The following is a 16,872-nucleotide window of genomic DNA, read 5'->3' as shown; positions in this document are numbered from 1 at the left end:
TCCAAGTGGGCAATATGATGGGAGATCTAGCTTAAAATAACTAAAGGAAAGAAATCTCGCAGGACATAAAATAAAGTATGAGGTGACATGTTATATCATTTGGTAGCCATATGGTCCAAATGTTGGAAATAAATAAAGCAAGGATATACCTTTGCTTAGAAGGATCAAATTAAATTGCTGAAACTTGATAAAAACAAATCGTAAACATCAAGCAATAATGAGAACAATTATTTTCTACCAAATAAGCTAAGGTCGCTACACTCAGTACATAACATGAAAATAATTAAAATAAAGAAACAAAAAAGTGTGCTTGGCTCCAACAACATGACACCATTGATCCAAAGCTAAGCCTGTATTTCTACAATGAATTATTCATCATAAGCACTTGCAGTTTAGATACTTTTCGCTCTTTTTTCAGATTAATTTAATTAATTTTCTTCTTCCCTGTTCTTTGATTTGATGGAAGGTGGACGATATTTCAGCTATGTATATTTCGTTTATGTTATTTTGTTCGTCTTGTGCCTTCACAACCAGTCAACTAGCGCCGTACTACTAAAGCATTTTAGTCACTCTGGAGGATCAAAAGCCAGAAGCTCATGTGTTTTTTTCCAGGGGAGTTGGATTTATGACGATTCAAATCCATTATACAATTCATCGATCTGTTCTTTTATCGAAGGACAATTCGATTGCCAAGGAAATGGACGACCTGATAAACTCTATCTCAAGTACAAGTGGAAGCCTACTGCGTGTGAATTGCCCAAGTTCGTATAATCAATTACATATATATACCTTATTATATTTTGTCTAATTAATTTTCGCTAAAACGTCCTAGTTTACAATATATTTTTTTGGGGGACAGATTTGATGGATTGGATTTTCTGAAGAGGGTGAAGGGGAAGAAGATAATGTTCATAGGGGACTCTTTGAGCCTTAACCAATGGCAATCACTCACATGCATGTTGCATGCAACAGTGCCCCACCTTAACTTCACAATCCAAAGGAAAGGCGACGTCTCCAACTTTGTTTTCCAGGTAAACTTCATTACTAACTTCCGTTTTTAAGTTCTATACACTAACGGTATATAAAAATATTTATACTGTCATGTCACATGCATATAAATAAGACCATTACAATATATCTCTATCATAACTATTATTAATTGATAAACCTAGTAAAAATGATAAGTAATCTGTCAGTAAAATTATACATTAAAAGATCTTTAATAATTACCATAGCTTATATAGCATCTCCCATTACTTACATATAGGAGCGCCCTTGATAAATACAAAATGTGATTTCTTTGAATTTTACTGTACAACTTCATTTCTAAAAGTTAATTAATTATATTTGGACTTTTGTTGCAGGACTATAACGTTTCTTTGATTTTATCACGGAACGCCTTTCTGGTAGATTTGGTGAAAGAGAGGATAGGCAGAGTTCTGAAGCTGGATTCAATACAAAATGGTGATGCTTGGAAAGATTTGGACATGCTCATTTTTAATACATGGCATTGGTGGCTCCACAAGGGAAGCCAACAACCGTAAGCTTTTCTTAATTAATCTTTTATATATGCCTTTTGACTTATTTTGCTCTTGCTGTACAACTTGCTTAATTTATCTTATGAAAGGTTTGATAGCTATTTGCCCAATTTTCTAATCATATTTAGTTTTTTTTTAAAGACGGACAACATATTTAGCATAATTAATTTTGTTTTTACTAAAAGAAAATATAAATCTCCCATATATATGGCGAATTCTTTTCTTGTAGAAAAAAACTCATATAAATTGAGATAAATTCCTTCTCACTTGGTAGCATTCACAGTCCTCAATTGAGATTAATTCCTTCTTTACCTCTTTAAGAGTGCATTTTGTGAAGTTGTTCTCCCGATATTTGTACCTTTTGTATAGTTGGATTGCTCATCTCCTCTTGTGAATGTAGGTCAATTGACTGAACCATATTAAATATTTATATCTTTTTTGATATATTTCTCTTTATTGTCCAATTTCTCAATGTTTAAAATTTACTTTATTAGCTTCCGCATGACATTTAATTATTTCGATCCTAATAAGATTTTCAAATATATCCACTTTTTTAATTCTTTTATATCGTATCGTGTAAAATTCTCTATATTTGTGGCTTAATTTGATATATTTGTTCCAGATGGGATTTTATTCAAAAAGGAGATCAAATTTATAAAGACATGGATCGTTTGGAGGCCTTCAAGGAGGGACTCAAAACTTGGTCCAGATGGGTAGAATCTAATATTGATCCTACCAAAACAAAAGTGTTCTTTCAGGGCATCTCTCCAACACATTACAAGTACGCTTCTTACTTTCTTTTCTTTTTTGGTATCCTTTTTTTCATAGGATTGGTATTAAATTTAATTCATTTGTGTACTTGTGGCTTTAGAATGGAATTGACTGTAGCAACAACAACAACAATCCAATAAAATCTCACAATGGAGTCTGGAGAAGGTAGTGAGTACGTACACCTTACTCCTACCCAAATGGAGTAAAGAGGTGTTTTCGATAGACCCTCAGCTCAAGAAGACAAAAAGAGACAATATATCAGTACCATCAACAGAAAATCATAAAAATAAGCATCACAAGAACTAGAAAATAGATGAAAACCAATAACAATAACCAGTAAATAAGGTCCGATACAATAAAAAACGGGAGAATAGTGTGAACATAATATTAACCACTAAGAGTCTAAGGCAAAACCCTATCAGACTAGCCTTACACCTGTACGATGTAGAAAAATGCTCAACTAGCTCCTAACCTACAACCATAATGCTCGACCTCCACACCTTCCTATCAAGAGCCATGTCCTCGGAAATCTGAAGGCACGCCATGTCCTGTCTGATTACTTCTCTCCAATACTTCTTAGGCTGCCATCTACCTCTTCTCGTACCCGACAAAGCCAACCGCTCACACCTCCTTACTAGGGCATCTGGGCTTCTCCTCCGTATGTGCCCGAACCAACTGAGTCTCGCTTCCCGAATCTTGTCATCCATAGCAGCCACATACACCTTCTCCCAGCCAATGGAATTGAAATTTAAGAATTTCTTTGAAATGCAGAACTGGGATTACTAACCCTATTCGATTGTCACAACTTAATTACAAGTAAACTTTGTCCTTTCTTCTCCTTATATTTTTATTTTACGTGGTTTAACATAGACTTTGATTTTGTCTTAATTACTATATTTGAAAGGCCGAAAGGTGTTTCAATCCTAAGGATCATTGCGCTGGATTGCAAATCGTGAAGTCTATTTTCAACATGTAAAATGAAGTTTTAGGACCCTAATAAAAAAGCTATATTATCGGGAGTCCCTAGCCAAATTAAATACACATAAAAGCACACACTAGTAGCGACAAAGGTGTCCCCTTCCTCTCCTAATCGTCTCGTCCCACCTACTATATATGAGTACTAAAATTTAATTTGTCTTTTTTATAATTTTTTCAGAAACTAAGGTCTTTTTGAGACTTCTCAATCTAAGAACTTCCATATAATTACAACCTTTTAGGCAGGGTCTAAAATCAACTACTAATAAAATTTGGTAATTAAAGTGTAACTTCTATATATTAAAAAAAAAAAAAGATTTCAATCAACTCACACCTTAAAGACAACAATAGATAATCGTTCATAATAGTAAGTGTTGCGGAATATCGTGGGTTAACTAGCACACAATCTCACACAAAGCAAATAGAGAAGAAAAATCAACACAAGAATTTAACGAGGTTCAGCTAAGCCTAATCCTCGGGGCAAAAGAAGAGAGAGTTTTTCACTATGAATGAGAAGAAAAACACAATACAATCTATAGAATCCCCAACTACAACCCCTATATATAGATCCCAAAAGGTCCCAAACATATATGAGAAAGGTTTCCCAATTTGACAAGGACTATAGGTTTTCCTTTCCCAAATCTATTAGGACAATGGGTTTTCCTAAACCTATAGTGACTATGGGTTTCCTAAAAATACAAGGAAATAATTCAAGCCACAAATAACAAATCTTCCCCTTGGCTTGAATTCTCTTCATCAACAGAAACAACGTCTCTCTACCTTGCCCTCAGCCCTCGCAAGGGCTCTATCCATTTTCGCACGCATCAACCAAGTCTAGGAAACACCTAAACTTGTTAAGAGACTCAATCTCTTTACTCATAGCACTAATCCGTCGATTTGGTTCTATACTCGGAATAGCTTCTAGATAGTTATAACACTCAATCGCATAAACGGTCTCTGCAACTACCAAAGCAAATCCCACTGGATTCGTATATCCAAGAAGATTCTCATCAACTATGTTTGCAACCTCTGCGGTCGGTTGATCATTCTCTTCTCTCTGCCTGTTGCAATGCTATATAGTTGTTGTTGCGCAGGTGCATCGACATTATTATCTTGATCAATATTTTGCACCTCCTCGACTTCCTCTACTTTAGAACTATTAGGCTGAGCTAGTGGAGATTCAATTTCTAGCTCTATGCGGTCACTAACACCACGATCTGTTTCTGCTATTGCCTTCTCCCTCTGACTGTCCAGTGAGGCAGATTAATTGAATGTTACATCCCAACTGATAATTAGCCCTAGAGTCTTTTGATCTGTGCACCACAACTTATAACCTTTCACTCCAGTTGCATACCCTAGAAATATGCACTTCTTTGCCCTCGACTCAAGTTTTCCATCTCTCACATGAGCATAAACATAAGCATGACAACCAAATATCCTTAAATTTGAATAATCAGCAGGCGAACCAGACCATACCTCAAAAGGAGTTTTGAACTCAATAGTTGTGGATGGAGATCTATTGACTAAATAAGAAGCTGTATTGATTGCTTCAGCCCAAAAATCTTTGCTAACACATGAGTGTGAAAGCATGTTGCGTGCCCTATCACAAAGCATTCTATTCATACGTTCTGCAATACCATTTTGTTGTGGTGTTCCGACACAAATGCGGTATCTCACTATTCCCTTCTTGCTGCAGAAATTATCGAACTCAGAATTTCAAAATTCCAACCCATTGTCAGTTCGAAGATGCTTAACTTTTCTTTCTGCCTGCCTCTCAACCATCGTCTTCCATTTAACAAATGTCAGAAATGGCTCATCTTTTGTTTTCAGAAAATATACCCACACCATTCTTGAGTAATCATCAATCAAAGTCATAAAATACCTGACACCACTCTTGAAGGGAACTCTGTTTGGACCCCACAATTCAGAGTGTATATAATCTAACTTGTCTCTGGTCTTGTACTCGGCCTTCTTGATGAACTTTACCCTTGTCTGTTTACCAAACACACAATGCTCACAAAAATTAAAAACTTAATTTTTGTACCCATTCAGCAAATTCTGCTTACTCAACAAAGACAATCCATTATCACTCATATGGCCAAGTCGCAAGTGCCACAACTGAGACTGATTCAGATCACTTTTCCCAGAAGCTACAACAGCTTCCCCTTTAACTACACTGGCTTGAAAATGATACAACTTAGAATGTAGTTTACCCTTTAAGAGTACCGTGGAGCTTTTACACACTTTAAGTATTCCATTCTCGGAGTGAAATTTATACCCTCGATCATCCAAAGTCGAAAGAGAAATCAAATTTCTCTTTATCCGAGGAACATGCCCACACTCAATGTTTCTGATAATTCCGTCGAACATTCTCAATTTGATGTTACCAACCCCCTCTACTGGTAATAGATTATCATCTCCCATATAGACAGTCCCACTCATTTGTTTGTAAGTTGCAAACCAATTCTTGTGTGGACTCATGTGGAAAGTAGCACCAGAATCAAGAACCCAAGAATTTTGCCCATGACTAGAACTCACAGCACAAACTTCCCCTACATAATCACTATCATCAGAATTATTGCCAGTGTCAACAATATTTGCCGAATTATCTATTTTCTGTTTCCCTCTTTTCTCCTTTAGCTTAGGACAATCTATCTTGTAGTGACCTTGCTCCCCTCACTCATAACAGTTTTGCTTCCTTGCTCTAGACTTTGACCTTGCGGTTGACTTTTTCCTGTTAAAGTCCTTTTGTTGTGTTCTTCCTCTAATCACAAGACCCTCGCCCTCAATTCTGTTGTCTGGAAAGCTCTTTTTCAACTCTATAGATTTTAGTGCATTACTTACATCTTCTAGTGAAATGCTGTCTTTCCCATATAGCAGTGTATCGACAAAAGTATCATAAGACTGTGGTAAAGAACATAACACAATCAAGGCCTGATCCGCACTCTCAATTTTGATATCCACATTTTTCAGGTCCATTATAATTGAATTAAACTCATCAAGTTGTGTTTTAACAGGTGTACCTTCGTTCATACGGAGATTGTATAACCTCTTTTTCAGGTAGAGGCGATTTGTCATCGATTTCTTAGAATACAGATCTTCCAGCTTCTTCCATGCCATTGCTGCAGAATTTTCTTCAGCAATTTTCCGAAGAACGCTATCTGTAACGCTCATGAAGATTGCACTCAAAGCCCTTTCCTTCAGGTCTTCCTTCTTTATCTCTTTCATATCTTTAAGAAAACCCTCATCAATTGCTTTCCATAATCCTTTTAACACCAGGGACGATTTCATCCTAATCTTCCATGGACTAAAACTAGAACCTCCGTCAAATTTCTCTACTTCGTACTTTGTTGAAGATGATGAAGACATCTTAACCCTAAATTATTTGTAGAAACCCGAACCTTGCTCTGATACCAATTGTTGCAGAATATCGTGGGTTATCTAGCACACAATCTCACACAAAGCAAATAGAGAAGAAAAATCAACACAAGGATTTAACCAGGTTCGGCTAAGCCTAATCCTCGGGGCAAAAGAAGAGAGAGTTTTACATTATGAATGAGAAGAAAAGTACAATACAATCTATAGAATCCCCAACTACAACCCCTATATATAGATCCCAAAAGGTCCCAAACATATATGAGAAAGGTTTCTTAATTTGACAAGGACTATAGGTTTTCCATTCTCAAATCTATTAGGACAATGGATTTTCCTAACCTATAGTGATTATGGGTTTTCTAAAAATACAAGGAAATAATTCAAGCCACAAATAACAGTAAGATTACTAACCTGAAAGAGTAGGGGTAGTAAATTGGTTAAAAGAAAATAGTTAGCTACTCATATTATCCATTAAAAATGGGTTGGATAATGGACTTTTAAAAACGGGTCAAATAAAGAACCATATTACCCATTTAAAAAATGGATAACCAATGTATAACTAAAGGGGTTAACTTTTACGTTTATAAAACATCAAATTGGGAGCTCCTCAAGTTTGAGAGATTAGGAATTCTCTCAAAAGTGATCATATTCAAGAAGCCATGGATAATATGGTTACCCATATTATCCGCCGGTTAACTTGTTTTTTATCCGTATTAAATATGGGTCAGTTTGAAAAATTTTCATTCCCCATTTTTTGTCTGTCCCATATCCGAATCGACCCATCCATTTGTCACCCCTGCCTAGGAGCGGCAGGGGGTAATGATTAATTAATGATTGTGAGAGTATCTGAGAATTTTTGCTTGTTTTCTAATGTTTTTATGGGAACATATATATCAGTGGGCAAGAATGGAATGGTAGCAAGGCAAGTAGTAATTGCAATGGAGAGACCCAACCAATTAGTGGGTCAATGTATCCAGGTGGACCGATGGCTGCAGCAACCGTGGTGAAGGAAGTGTTAAGTAACATGTCAAAGCCAGTGACATTACTTGATATCACACTACTTTCTCAGCTAAGGAAAGATGGACACCCTTCCATTTATGGTATTAACGCAAAGGGAAAGGGCAATGATTGTAGTCATTGGTGTCTTGCTGGTGTACCTGATACTTGGAATCAAATATTTTACGCACTTCTTGTTAACCAAGGCAAGTTAAATATTATATGAAAGAATTTAATTTGCAAGCACATGTAGATCCAAGATTTAAATATTATGGGAGTTCGAGTTTAGAATTTTAACGCTATGTATTTGATTTACTAGAATTTGAGACACACCTACTGAGTTCAAATGAATCTATAAAATATATGGTTAGGAGCGTATCTATGTGTTGGAGCATGGGGCAAGTGAACCATTGCTCCTCTCTCTATACAATGTATAATAATGTTATATTTCTTAAATTTACACATGTGCACCCAAGCTCAAAAAGTCTTATGGTGCAATTATTAGTGAGTACATATTTACAGGTGAAGTTAGAGGTTCAAATCTTGGTTTATAGGCATGTCTAGTGTCCCTTCTTGTGTTTTAATTAAGTATTTTTTTTTTAATTTGGTTTATTTATTCAAAATCTCCAAATCTAACACATTGAGATCCTTAATCTCCTTTTGTCATTGCAAAATTTTATGTAGTTAAAAACTAATAGCAGCGGATGATGTAGTGTGGAGCAAGATACTACTAGAAAATCGGCAAAAATCGACCAAGAAAAATTGATCAACTTTGATCGGTCAAAAAACCGAATAAAGTTGATCGGTTTTTTCAAAATATTTTAATTTTAAATTCTTTTTTAGGAAACCGACCAATTTTGGTCGGTTTCCTTTGGCGCAAAAATGCAGGAAACTATTTTTGAGTCCCGCAAATTATTTTTCGAGAAATCGACCAAAAAAATTAATATTAAAAAAATCGACCAATTTTGGTCGGTAAATTCGGCCGGTCATTTTAAAAAACTGACCAACTTTGGTTGGTAATTTTATTTTTTAAGAAAACCGACCAACTTTGGTCGGTTATTTTCGTGCGAAAATACAATTAAAGAGTATAAATAAAAGAAAAGACAATCTTAAAACAAAATGTACCAATGGTCTAGTGGTAAAATAGTATCTTGACACAGTACACACCCCGGTTTGATTCCCAGATGGTGAATCTTTTGATTACATAATTAAAATACCGACCAACTTTGGTCAGTTTTTTTTTGTAATATTTTTTTTGAATTTAATTGACCGACCAACGGTGGTAGGTAATTTCCGACCAACTTTGGTCGGTATATTAAAACGACCATCAAAATACCGTCAAAATGTATTTGGCCGTATTTTGGTCGGTAATTGGCCATAATCGACCAAAGTTGGTCGATTTTTTTGGTCGGTATTTACTGAATTTCTAATAGTGAGATTTTTTTTTAATTTTAACCTATAATTTCTAAATGAAAATGAGTTCATGGTAAGAATCTAAAGATTGAACCCATTCACATATAAATTTTGGATTAACCTTTTATAATAGTGTATTCATTTGTTTGGAATTCTGAATCTGCCTCTGCGTATGGTCAAATTGAAATAGAAGTATGTGTGTTACTGAAATAGAACAACACATGAAATGGTGCCTAAGAAAATTATGTGTGTCGTACGTTCAAACTTCAAACTAATCTACCTATCTATACTATATTAAAATTAAAAGCACGAAGGTCCTTAGCGAAGTATCGTTCGTCTTTTTTACCCTTTTCAAATAGAGTTTGCACGGGAAAAAATAGTCATTTTGTTTATTTTACTATATTTAGAAATAATCATTTAATTAATTTCCTACTATTTAGGAACAATCATTTAATTAATTATTAATCTAATACTTAAAGCTTTTATTTTTGAATTTCTTTTAGATCTAAAATTTCAAACACTTTCAACTAAACTAGGAAAGTTTTCGTTATTCAATAAACTAAAAAAGTTTCGTCTTTCAACTAACTTAGGAAAATTTTATTCACTTTCAAGAAAAGTATCGTAGGAAGTTTTTTAGTTAATAAACTTTTGACAGAGTACTTCTTCAAAAAATATTAGGTAAAAACTATTTTTTTTTTTGGTTTTGGAGTCTTTATTTTCTGATAAATCATTAAACTATACATTATTTTACTTTATACAAATCATTTCATGTTCCAAATTATATACCCAATTTGTTTTTATAAAAGAAGCGACAATCTTACGTTTTCATCATCAAACTTTACATTATTCGAGCAGTTCGAGCAGCAACTATAAAACTAAGAATTTTTAGGTTTTTCTTTGAGTAATTTTTTTATGGTAGCTGAATTTTGCATTCACGCGTTTATATTAGTAGTTAAATTTTGCAATCACGTATTTATATTAATAATTAAATTTTACATTCACGTATTCAACAAGTACACTTTATTGTGGTATTCTTAATTGTGAACCTTGATTGAACATGGGCTTGTTTGGACAAAATCTAAAAAATTATTTATATTTTTAGTTGTTTTATAATTTTTGCAGTATTTCTTATTAATTAAAGAAATAGAATAATTCATATTTTGCTTGTGAGAACAAAATAAAAGATCATATGTTGGTTAGATGAATATCCTGTGTGTTTTTTAGAATGAACTTAAGAATATATATTTCTCAAAAAAATTCAAAAAAGAAAAATTCTTAAATTGTCGAGAGTTTATGTGCTCCTGATGAAAATATAAAGAAACACGAAAACTTGTGAAATTATTGTAATGAATAAATCTTAAGTTGAAAATATTGACTAAGATGATTGAGGACTTCTATTACCATTATTTCTTCATTTATTCAGTTGTTAAACAGAATCAATAATTATCATTTTCAGGAACTCACACTTTTTTCTTAAACTTATTTTACAACTAAAATATATTTAGCTAACAAAGTATTTATGTGATTTTTTAAAAATATATACTTGTTGTGACGGGACACACGCACAACACGAGTATTGTATAACTAGTATATGAAAATAGACGAAAGGACTATTTCTTCTACGACTGATGGAGCTGGCAAGAAAGTCAAATGATAACAAGAGTTGGATACATTTTTATCATGAATAGCATTTTATTTATTGTCTTTATAACAAACAAATATAAATGCTGTCAACAAACTTTAGCTCTAGCTAGCGCAATGATATTAGCAAACAATTACTATTTGTATTTAGTTGGTTAATCACATATATTCAACAACGGTGTTACTTATGATAATTCAATTAATGGAATCATCATAGCATCATAGGTCATATAATAATAGGCCTTAGGTGTTAAGATGTGGTAGATTATCTTAATTAGACAAAGGATTAGTTAGCTCCATAGGTTATCATAGCCTCATAGGTCATAGCATAATAGGCCTTAGGTATTATCAGTAGATGCCATGATTAGATGAATAATTAGTATAGCTTCATAGGTTAGCATAATGGGCATTAAATAGATTAGCATAGCCTTATATGAAATATTTGATGAGTCATTTTCTAGTCTTGGATTACCACGTTAGCACTAATAATAGAACAAAGCTATTTTCTCCTTCACATTGGAAGTACATACTTTATGTTCTATTACTTAAATGTCCATCCTATATAAAAACAAATTAGAAAATAATATGATACAAATAATATTTATGTTTAAAAGTAAATGTTTATTTTTAATATATTATTTCTAATGGAATTAGGTGTCATGTACGATGTTCCAATCAAACACTTTTGCCTCTTCTTTTTAAAATATATTTGCATTTTATTATTTTAAGTACGTGCTAATTCCCAGTACCTAAAGTGTAGTTGATAAGAGTTGTTTGTCAAACATATAAAAGCTTCGGTCTGACGGGAAAAAAGGCCAGATAAAGCTCAGATGTATTCGTAACGATTTATGATCTCAGCATAGCTAACCAATTAATCAATTAACCAAGTGGAGGACATTAAGATTATCCAATGTTAATAGTTCTACTAATAATATATTTTTTCACTAATTTTAAAGTTTTGAAATTAATCTAACTAATAAATTAAGTACTAGTATGTGGTTTGATGTGAGGTCTTCTCAATCAAATTACGACATTTAACATCGACCTAATTAAATATTATTCTTTAGTACAAAATTTAAATGAACACTTTTAAACCTAAATGAAATTAATGGTGTTTTACATATATATAGGGAAGTAATAATAATTCTCCCTCCATCAATTATATCCTCTGTGACCTTTGTTTTCTATTTTCTCTATTTCCTTTTTATACTATTTGATAAATCTGAAAGGTTTAATGTATCATCTGATATTTCTCTTCCTTAAATAGTCACTCAAAGAATGGTATCTTCATATATTGCAAATATACATGACAGATGCTCTTCAAATAGGCATAATACATAGTTTACCGATCAACCTTACAGCGAAATCCCTGTTATGCACTTTTTATTAATGAAAAATCTTTTACACGATCAATCTTTCAAAGGTGGGTCTAAGACACACTACTATTGACAGGGGCGTATGCAAAAATTTTTGTAAGCGGTGTCGAAATTTTATAGAAGAATTGAAATATAACTTTGATTATCATACTTTAAACAAGTAATAGCCTTAGTCTATTGGTTTTGTTGAGTTTTAAGTTAGAAAAGGTCTTCTACTTCATCACAATTTTTAACCACAAAGACTCTCTCAAATATTTACAAAAGAGAAATGTGCTCGTTGAGGTTAAACCTTTGACCCTTAGAGGAAATTCAAGCTCTTAACCAACACATCAAGACACAATTTATGTCAAATGGTGTCATTTTTCCTACTTATTTGTTTTCATACAGTATTAATACATATATTTAGAAAAAAAATCGCGACACCGCTTCGGTAAAAGTGCATCCGCCCCTAACTGTTGACCAAGTAGCATTCACGTGTTTACACACAAAAAATGCACGTAAAACCCGTAAAAAATCCCATATTTTGTCTCCCCTCCGCACAGGAACCCCTCACCCTCCTCCTCCCCTTCTTCCTCAGACCACCCTCCCTCTCATCTTCTTCCCCATATAGAATTTTTGAAAGAACACAAAATTTCAAATCTAAAATTGAGCGATATGATTTTTGTTGGTTTATTGTCTAAATATAGTGAAATCCATTTATTTGTGGTAGATTCAAAAGCTTTAACAATACTATTAAAGGTTTATGAAAAAAAATCTAGAATCCATCACTATTGGGGTATTGAAAGAGCTTGAAAATTCAATTGGTCTTGTTGATTATTGGGTTGTTGAACTCAAATTATTGCTGAATTTTTTCTGACTATTTGTTTAGATAATATGGTTGAATTTTTGGTGTTGGTGAAAACTTGTCATAAACAATTATGGTGGTGGCACCAATGGTGCTTAAGATAGAAAATGGAAAGATGAAGAAGATGAGATTTAAAAGTAATTTCTAATGTTTTTTTACCTTTCTAAAGTCAATGACACGTGTCATGACCCTAGTAGGGTATGACTTTCACGTTATCTGAAAAATTGGTCAAGTACTAAAGTGGTGTATCTTAGATACACTTTTGAAAAATTAAGTGTGTAAAAGTGTCACGACCCGAATTTTTCACCGTCAGGACCGTGATGGCGCCTAACCTTTCAGTTGCTAGGCAAGCCAACAATTAGAAATTAAATATGCTAACTATTAATCATTTCAGTAGATAACAACAATTAAACCATATCAGATTAAAGGAGTGCAGAATTTTATAGTAACCGAAGTAATTATACATAACTACCTAGAATCTAGTGTCACAATTCACGAACTTCTAAGAGTCACAAAAAATACTGGCTACAAGAAAGTACAACTGCTTTCGAGTTAAAAAAACAGTAAACTGAAATAACTGGAAGGGGACTCCAGAGTCTGCGAACGCCAGCAGATCTACCTTGGGTCTCTTGTGGGATTGAAGTCAGTAGCTCAACTCGGGTCAACACGGTCCAGTACCGAAATCTGCACAAAAAGTATAGAGTGCAGTATCAGTACAACCAATCTCATGTACTGGTAAGTGTCGAGTCTAACCTCGGCGAAGTAGTGACGAGGTTAGGACAAGACACTCCCAAACAAACTTGTGTAGTTTATCAATACATATACACTAATAACAGCAACTAAGGAAACCAGGCAAGAAATATTGAGAAGGGGGCATGCTGGGGAGATTACAAGACAAAGAATTTTAATGGAACTGAGAACATGAACAATCAATATACCTTAAATAGATAGAAATGAAGGAGCATAGTAAAGGAAAGTGCACGACATCACCCTTCGTGCTTTTACTCTCAATCTCACCAGATAAATAAAAGGAAAGTGCACGGCATCATACTTCGTGATTTTACTCTCAACCTCACCATAATAAATAATAGAAACGTGCACGACATCATCCTTCGTGCTTTTACTCTCAACCTCACTATAATAAATAATACAAACGTGCGCGGTATCACTCTTCGTGCTTTAACACTCTCCCTCACCAAAACAATGAACAATGACAAAGGGGAGATAGGAATATTACGAACAAATCTTGCTTCAACACTTAGTTCCACAATACCAACCTCAACTTTGAGTCAATACCAAATTCAATAAAACATGATAAGAAATTGCTCAACATATCGAATATCTAGTCTAATCATGAACAATGTGATCAAAGAATAAAATATTTACAAGAATAAGACTCATTCACATGCTATGACTCGACAACAACGCATAGGTACTCGTCACTTCACCTATATGTTGTACTCAACATCCAAACCAAACATGCACACAAGTCTTAAAACATCATACAAACTTGCTCGCATGATCAAATAGCTAAAATAACACTTAGAACTACGAATTTAGCACCAAATCAAATAAAATTTTCAAGAATACTTTGAATTTCTATTTTCTCAACTGGGAGTCCGAATCACGTTAAACTAACTTCGTTTCTCACCAAATTTCACATACATGATTATTGAACCTGTACCGGACTCCAAAACTAAAATACGGACCCGATACCAACAAGATTAAACATTAACAATTTCTTAAAAATTATTAAATTTTCAGGCTGACAATTTTTAACAAAAATTCATAACTCGGGTTAGGGACATCCGAATCCGATTCCGGGCATATGCTCAGGTACTATATTTCAATACGGACCCATCGGGATAGCCAAAATACAAGTCCGGATCCGTTTACTCAAAACGTTGACCGAAGTCAACTAAATCATCTTTTAAAGGCAAAAATTATTATTTTCAACAACTTTCAACATAAAAGCTTTCTGGAAACACGCCCAGACTACGCATGCAAATCAAGAAGGGATAAAATAAGGTTTTAAGGGCCTCGAACCATGGACTTTGGTTTTAAATTATAAAATGACCTATCGGGTCATCACATTCTCCACCTCTAAAAACCGTTCGTCCTCGAACGGATATAGAAAAGTACCTGAGTTGGGAAAAAGGTGGGGATATCTACTCCGGATATCGAACTCGGACTCCCACATAGCTGCCTCAACAGGTTGAACTCTCCACTGCACCTGAACTGAAGGATAACTCTTCGATCTCAACTGACGAAACTGCCGGTCTAGACTTGGTACCGACTCCTCCTCATAGGTTATATCCTTATCCATCTAGACAGTGTTGAAGTCTAACATGTGAGATGGATCGTCGTGATACTTTCGAAGCATGGACACATGGAATACTGGATGTACCGCTGATAAGCCTAGTGGCAGCGCAAGTCTGTAGACCACCTCTCCTACTCGCTCAATGATCTCAAAAGGCCCGATGTACCTAGGGCTCAACTTGACCTTCTTTCCAAACCTCATTACACCCTTCATGGGTAACACACGGAGCAATACTAGCTCTCCGATCATGAATGCAACATCACGGACCTTATGGTCGGCATAACTTTTCTGCCTTGACTGAGCTGCGCGAAGTATATCCTCAATGATCTTAACCTTATCCAAGGCATCCTGTACAAAATCTGTTCCCAATAACTGATCCTCCCTTGGCTCAAACCATCCAACAGGCGACCAAAACCGTCTACCATATAAGGCCTCATAGGGGGCCATCTGAATGCTCGACTGGTAGCTGTTGTTATAGGCAAACTCCACTAATGACAAGAACCTTCGAAGTCAATAACACAAGTGCGAAGCATATCCTCTAAGATTTGAATAGTATGCTCGAACTGTCCGTCCATCTAAGGATGAAATATTGTGCTCAACTCAACCCTCGTGCCCAACTCATGCTACACTGCCCTCCAAAAATTCAAGGTGAATGGTGTACCTCAATCTGAAATGATAGACACGGGCACTCCATGAAGACAGATGATCTCACAGATGTAAATCTTTGCCAACCGCTCTGAAGAATATGAAACTGCAACCGGAATGAAGTGCGGTGACTTGGTCAGTCTGTCCACAATAACCCAAACTGCATCGAACTTCATCTGAGTCCGTGGGAGTCCAACAACAAAATCCATAGCGATACGCTCCCACTTCCACTCAGGAATCTCTATCTTCTAAAGCAAACCACCAAGTCTCTGATGCTTCTACTTTACTTGCTGACAATTTAGATACCGAGCTATATATGCAACTATATCCTTCTTTATCGTCCTCCACCAATAATGCTGCAGCAAATCCTGATACATCTTGGCGATGCTCAAATGAATAGAATACCGGGAGTTGTGGGCATCTTCTAGAATCAACTTACAAAGTCCATCAACATTAGGCACACAAACACGATCCAGCATCCTCAAAACTCCATCATCTCCAACCGTAACCTGCTTGGCATCTCTGTGCCGCACCGTGTCTCTAAGGACAAACAAATTAGGTTCATCATACTGCCGCTCCCTGATGTGCTCAAACAATAAAGACCGAGCGACCGTACAAGCCAGAACACAACTGGGCTCAGAAACATCCAACCTCACGAATTGATTGGCCAAAGCCTGAACATCTAATGCAAGCGTTCTCTTACCGACTGGAATGTACACAAGGCTACCCATACTAGCTGACTTCCTACTCAAAGCATCGGCCACCACATTGGCTTTCCTAGGATGATACAAGATGGTGATATCATTGTCTTTCAATAGCTCCAACCATCTCCTTTGCCTCAAATTGAGCTCTTTCTGCTTGAACAAGTACTGCAAACTCCGATGATCTATGAATACCTCACACGATACACCGTAAAGATAGTGCCCCTAAATCTTCAGCGCGTGAAAAATGGCTGCCAGCTCTAAACAATAAACAAGG

The 16,872-nt window shown here is 35.1% G+C and overlaps 2 protein-coding genes across 2 annotated transcripts; one reads left to right on the top strand and one right to left on the bottom strand.

Moving 5' to 3' along the window:
• Window positions 1–274: 274 nt before the first annotated feature.
• Window positions 275–8,031, top strand: LOC104237791 (protein trichome birefringence-like 41). Its single transcript, XM_009792013.2, has 5 exons — window positions 275–761; window positions 860–1,031; window positions 1,365–1,540; window positions 2,161–2,319; window positions 7,557–8,031. Exons 1-5 carry the CDS (start codon window positions 460–462, stop codon window positions 7,879–7,881), a joined length of 1,134 nt encoding a protein of 377 aa, XP_009790315.1. The 5' UTR covers window positions 275–459; the 3' UTR covers window positions 7,882–8,031.
• An 8,141-nt stretch (window positions 8,032–16,172) lies between these two features.
• LOC138873184 (uncharacterized) lies at window positions 16,173–16,625 on the bottom strand. Its single transcript, XM_070151625.1, has one exon. It carries the CDS (start codon window positions 16,623–16,625, stop codon window positions 16,173–16,175), a length of 453 nt encoding a protein of 150 aa, XP_070007726.1.
• Window positions 16,626–16,872: the final 247 nt, after the last annotated feature.

This window comes from Nicotiana sylvestris, chromosome 7 (genome assembly GCF_000393655.2).
Source record: "Nicotiana sylvestris chromosome 7, ASM39365v2, whole genome shotgun sequence".
NCBI lineage: Eukaryota > Viridiplantae > Streptophyta > Magnoliopsida > Solanales > Solanaceae > Nicotiana > Nicotiana sylvestris.
This window is presented reverse-complemented; position numbering and strand designations above follow the sequence as displayed.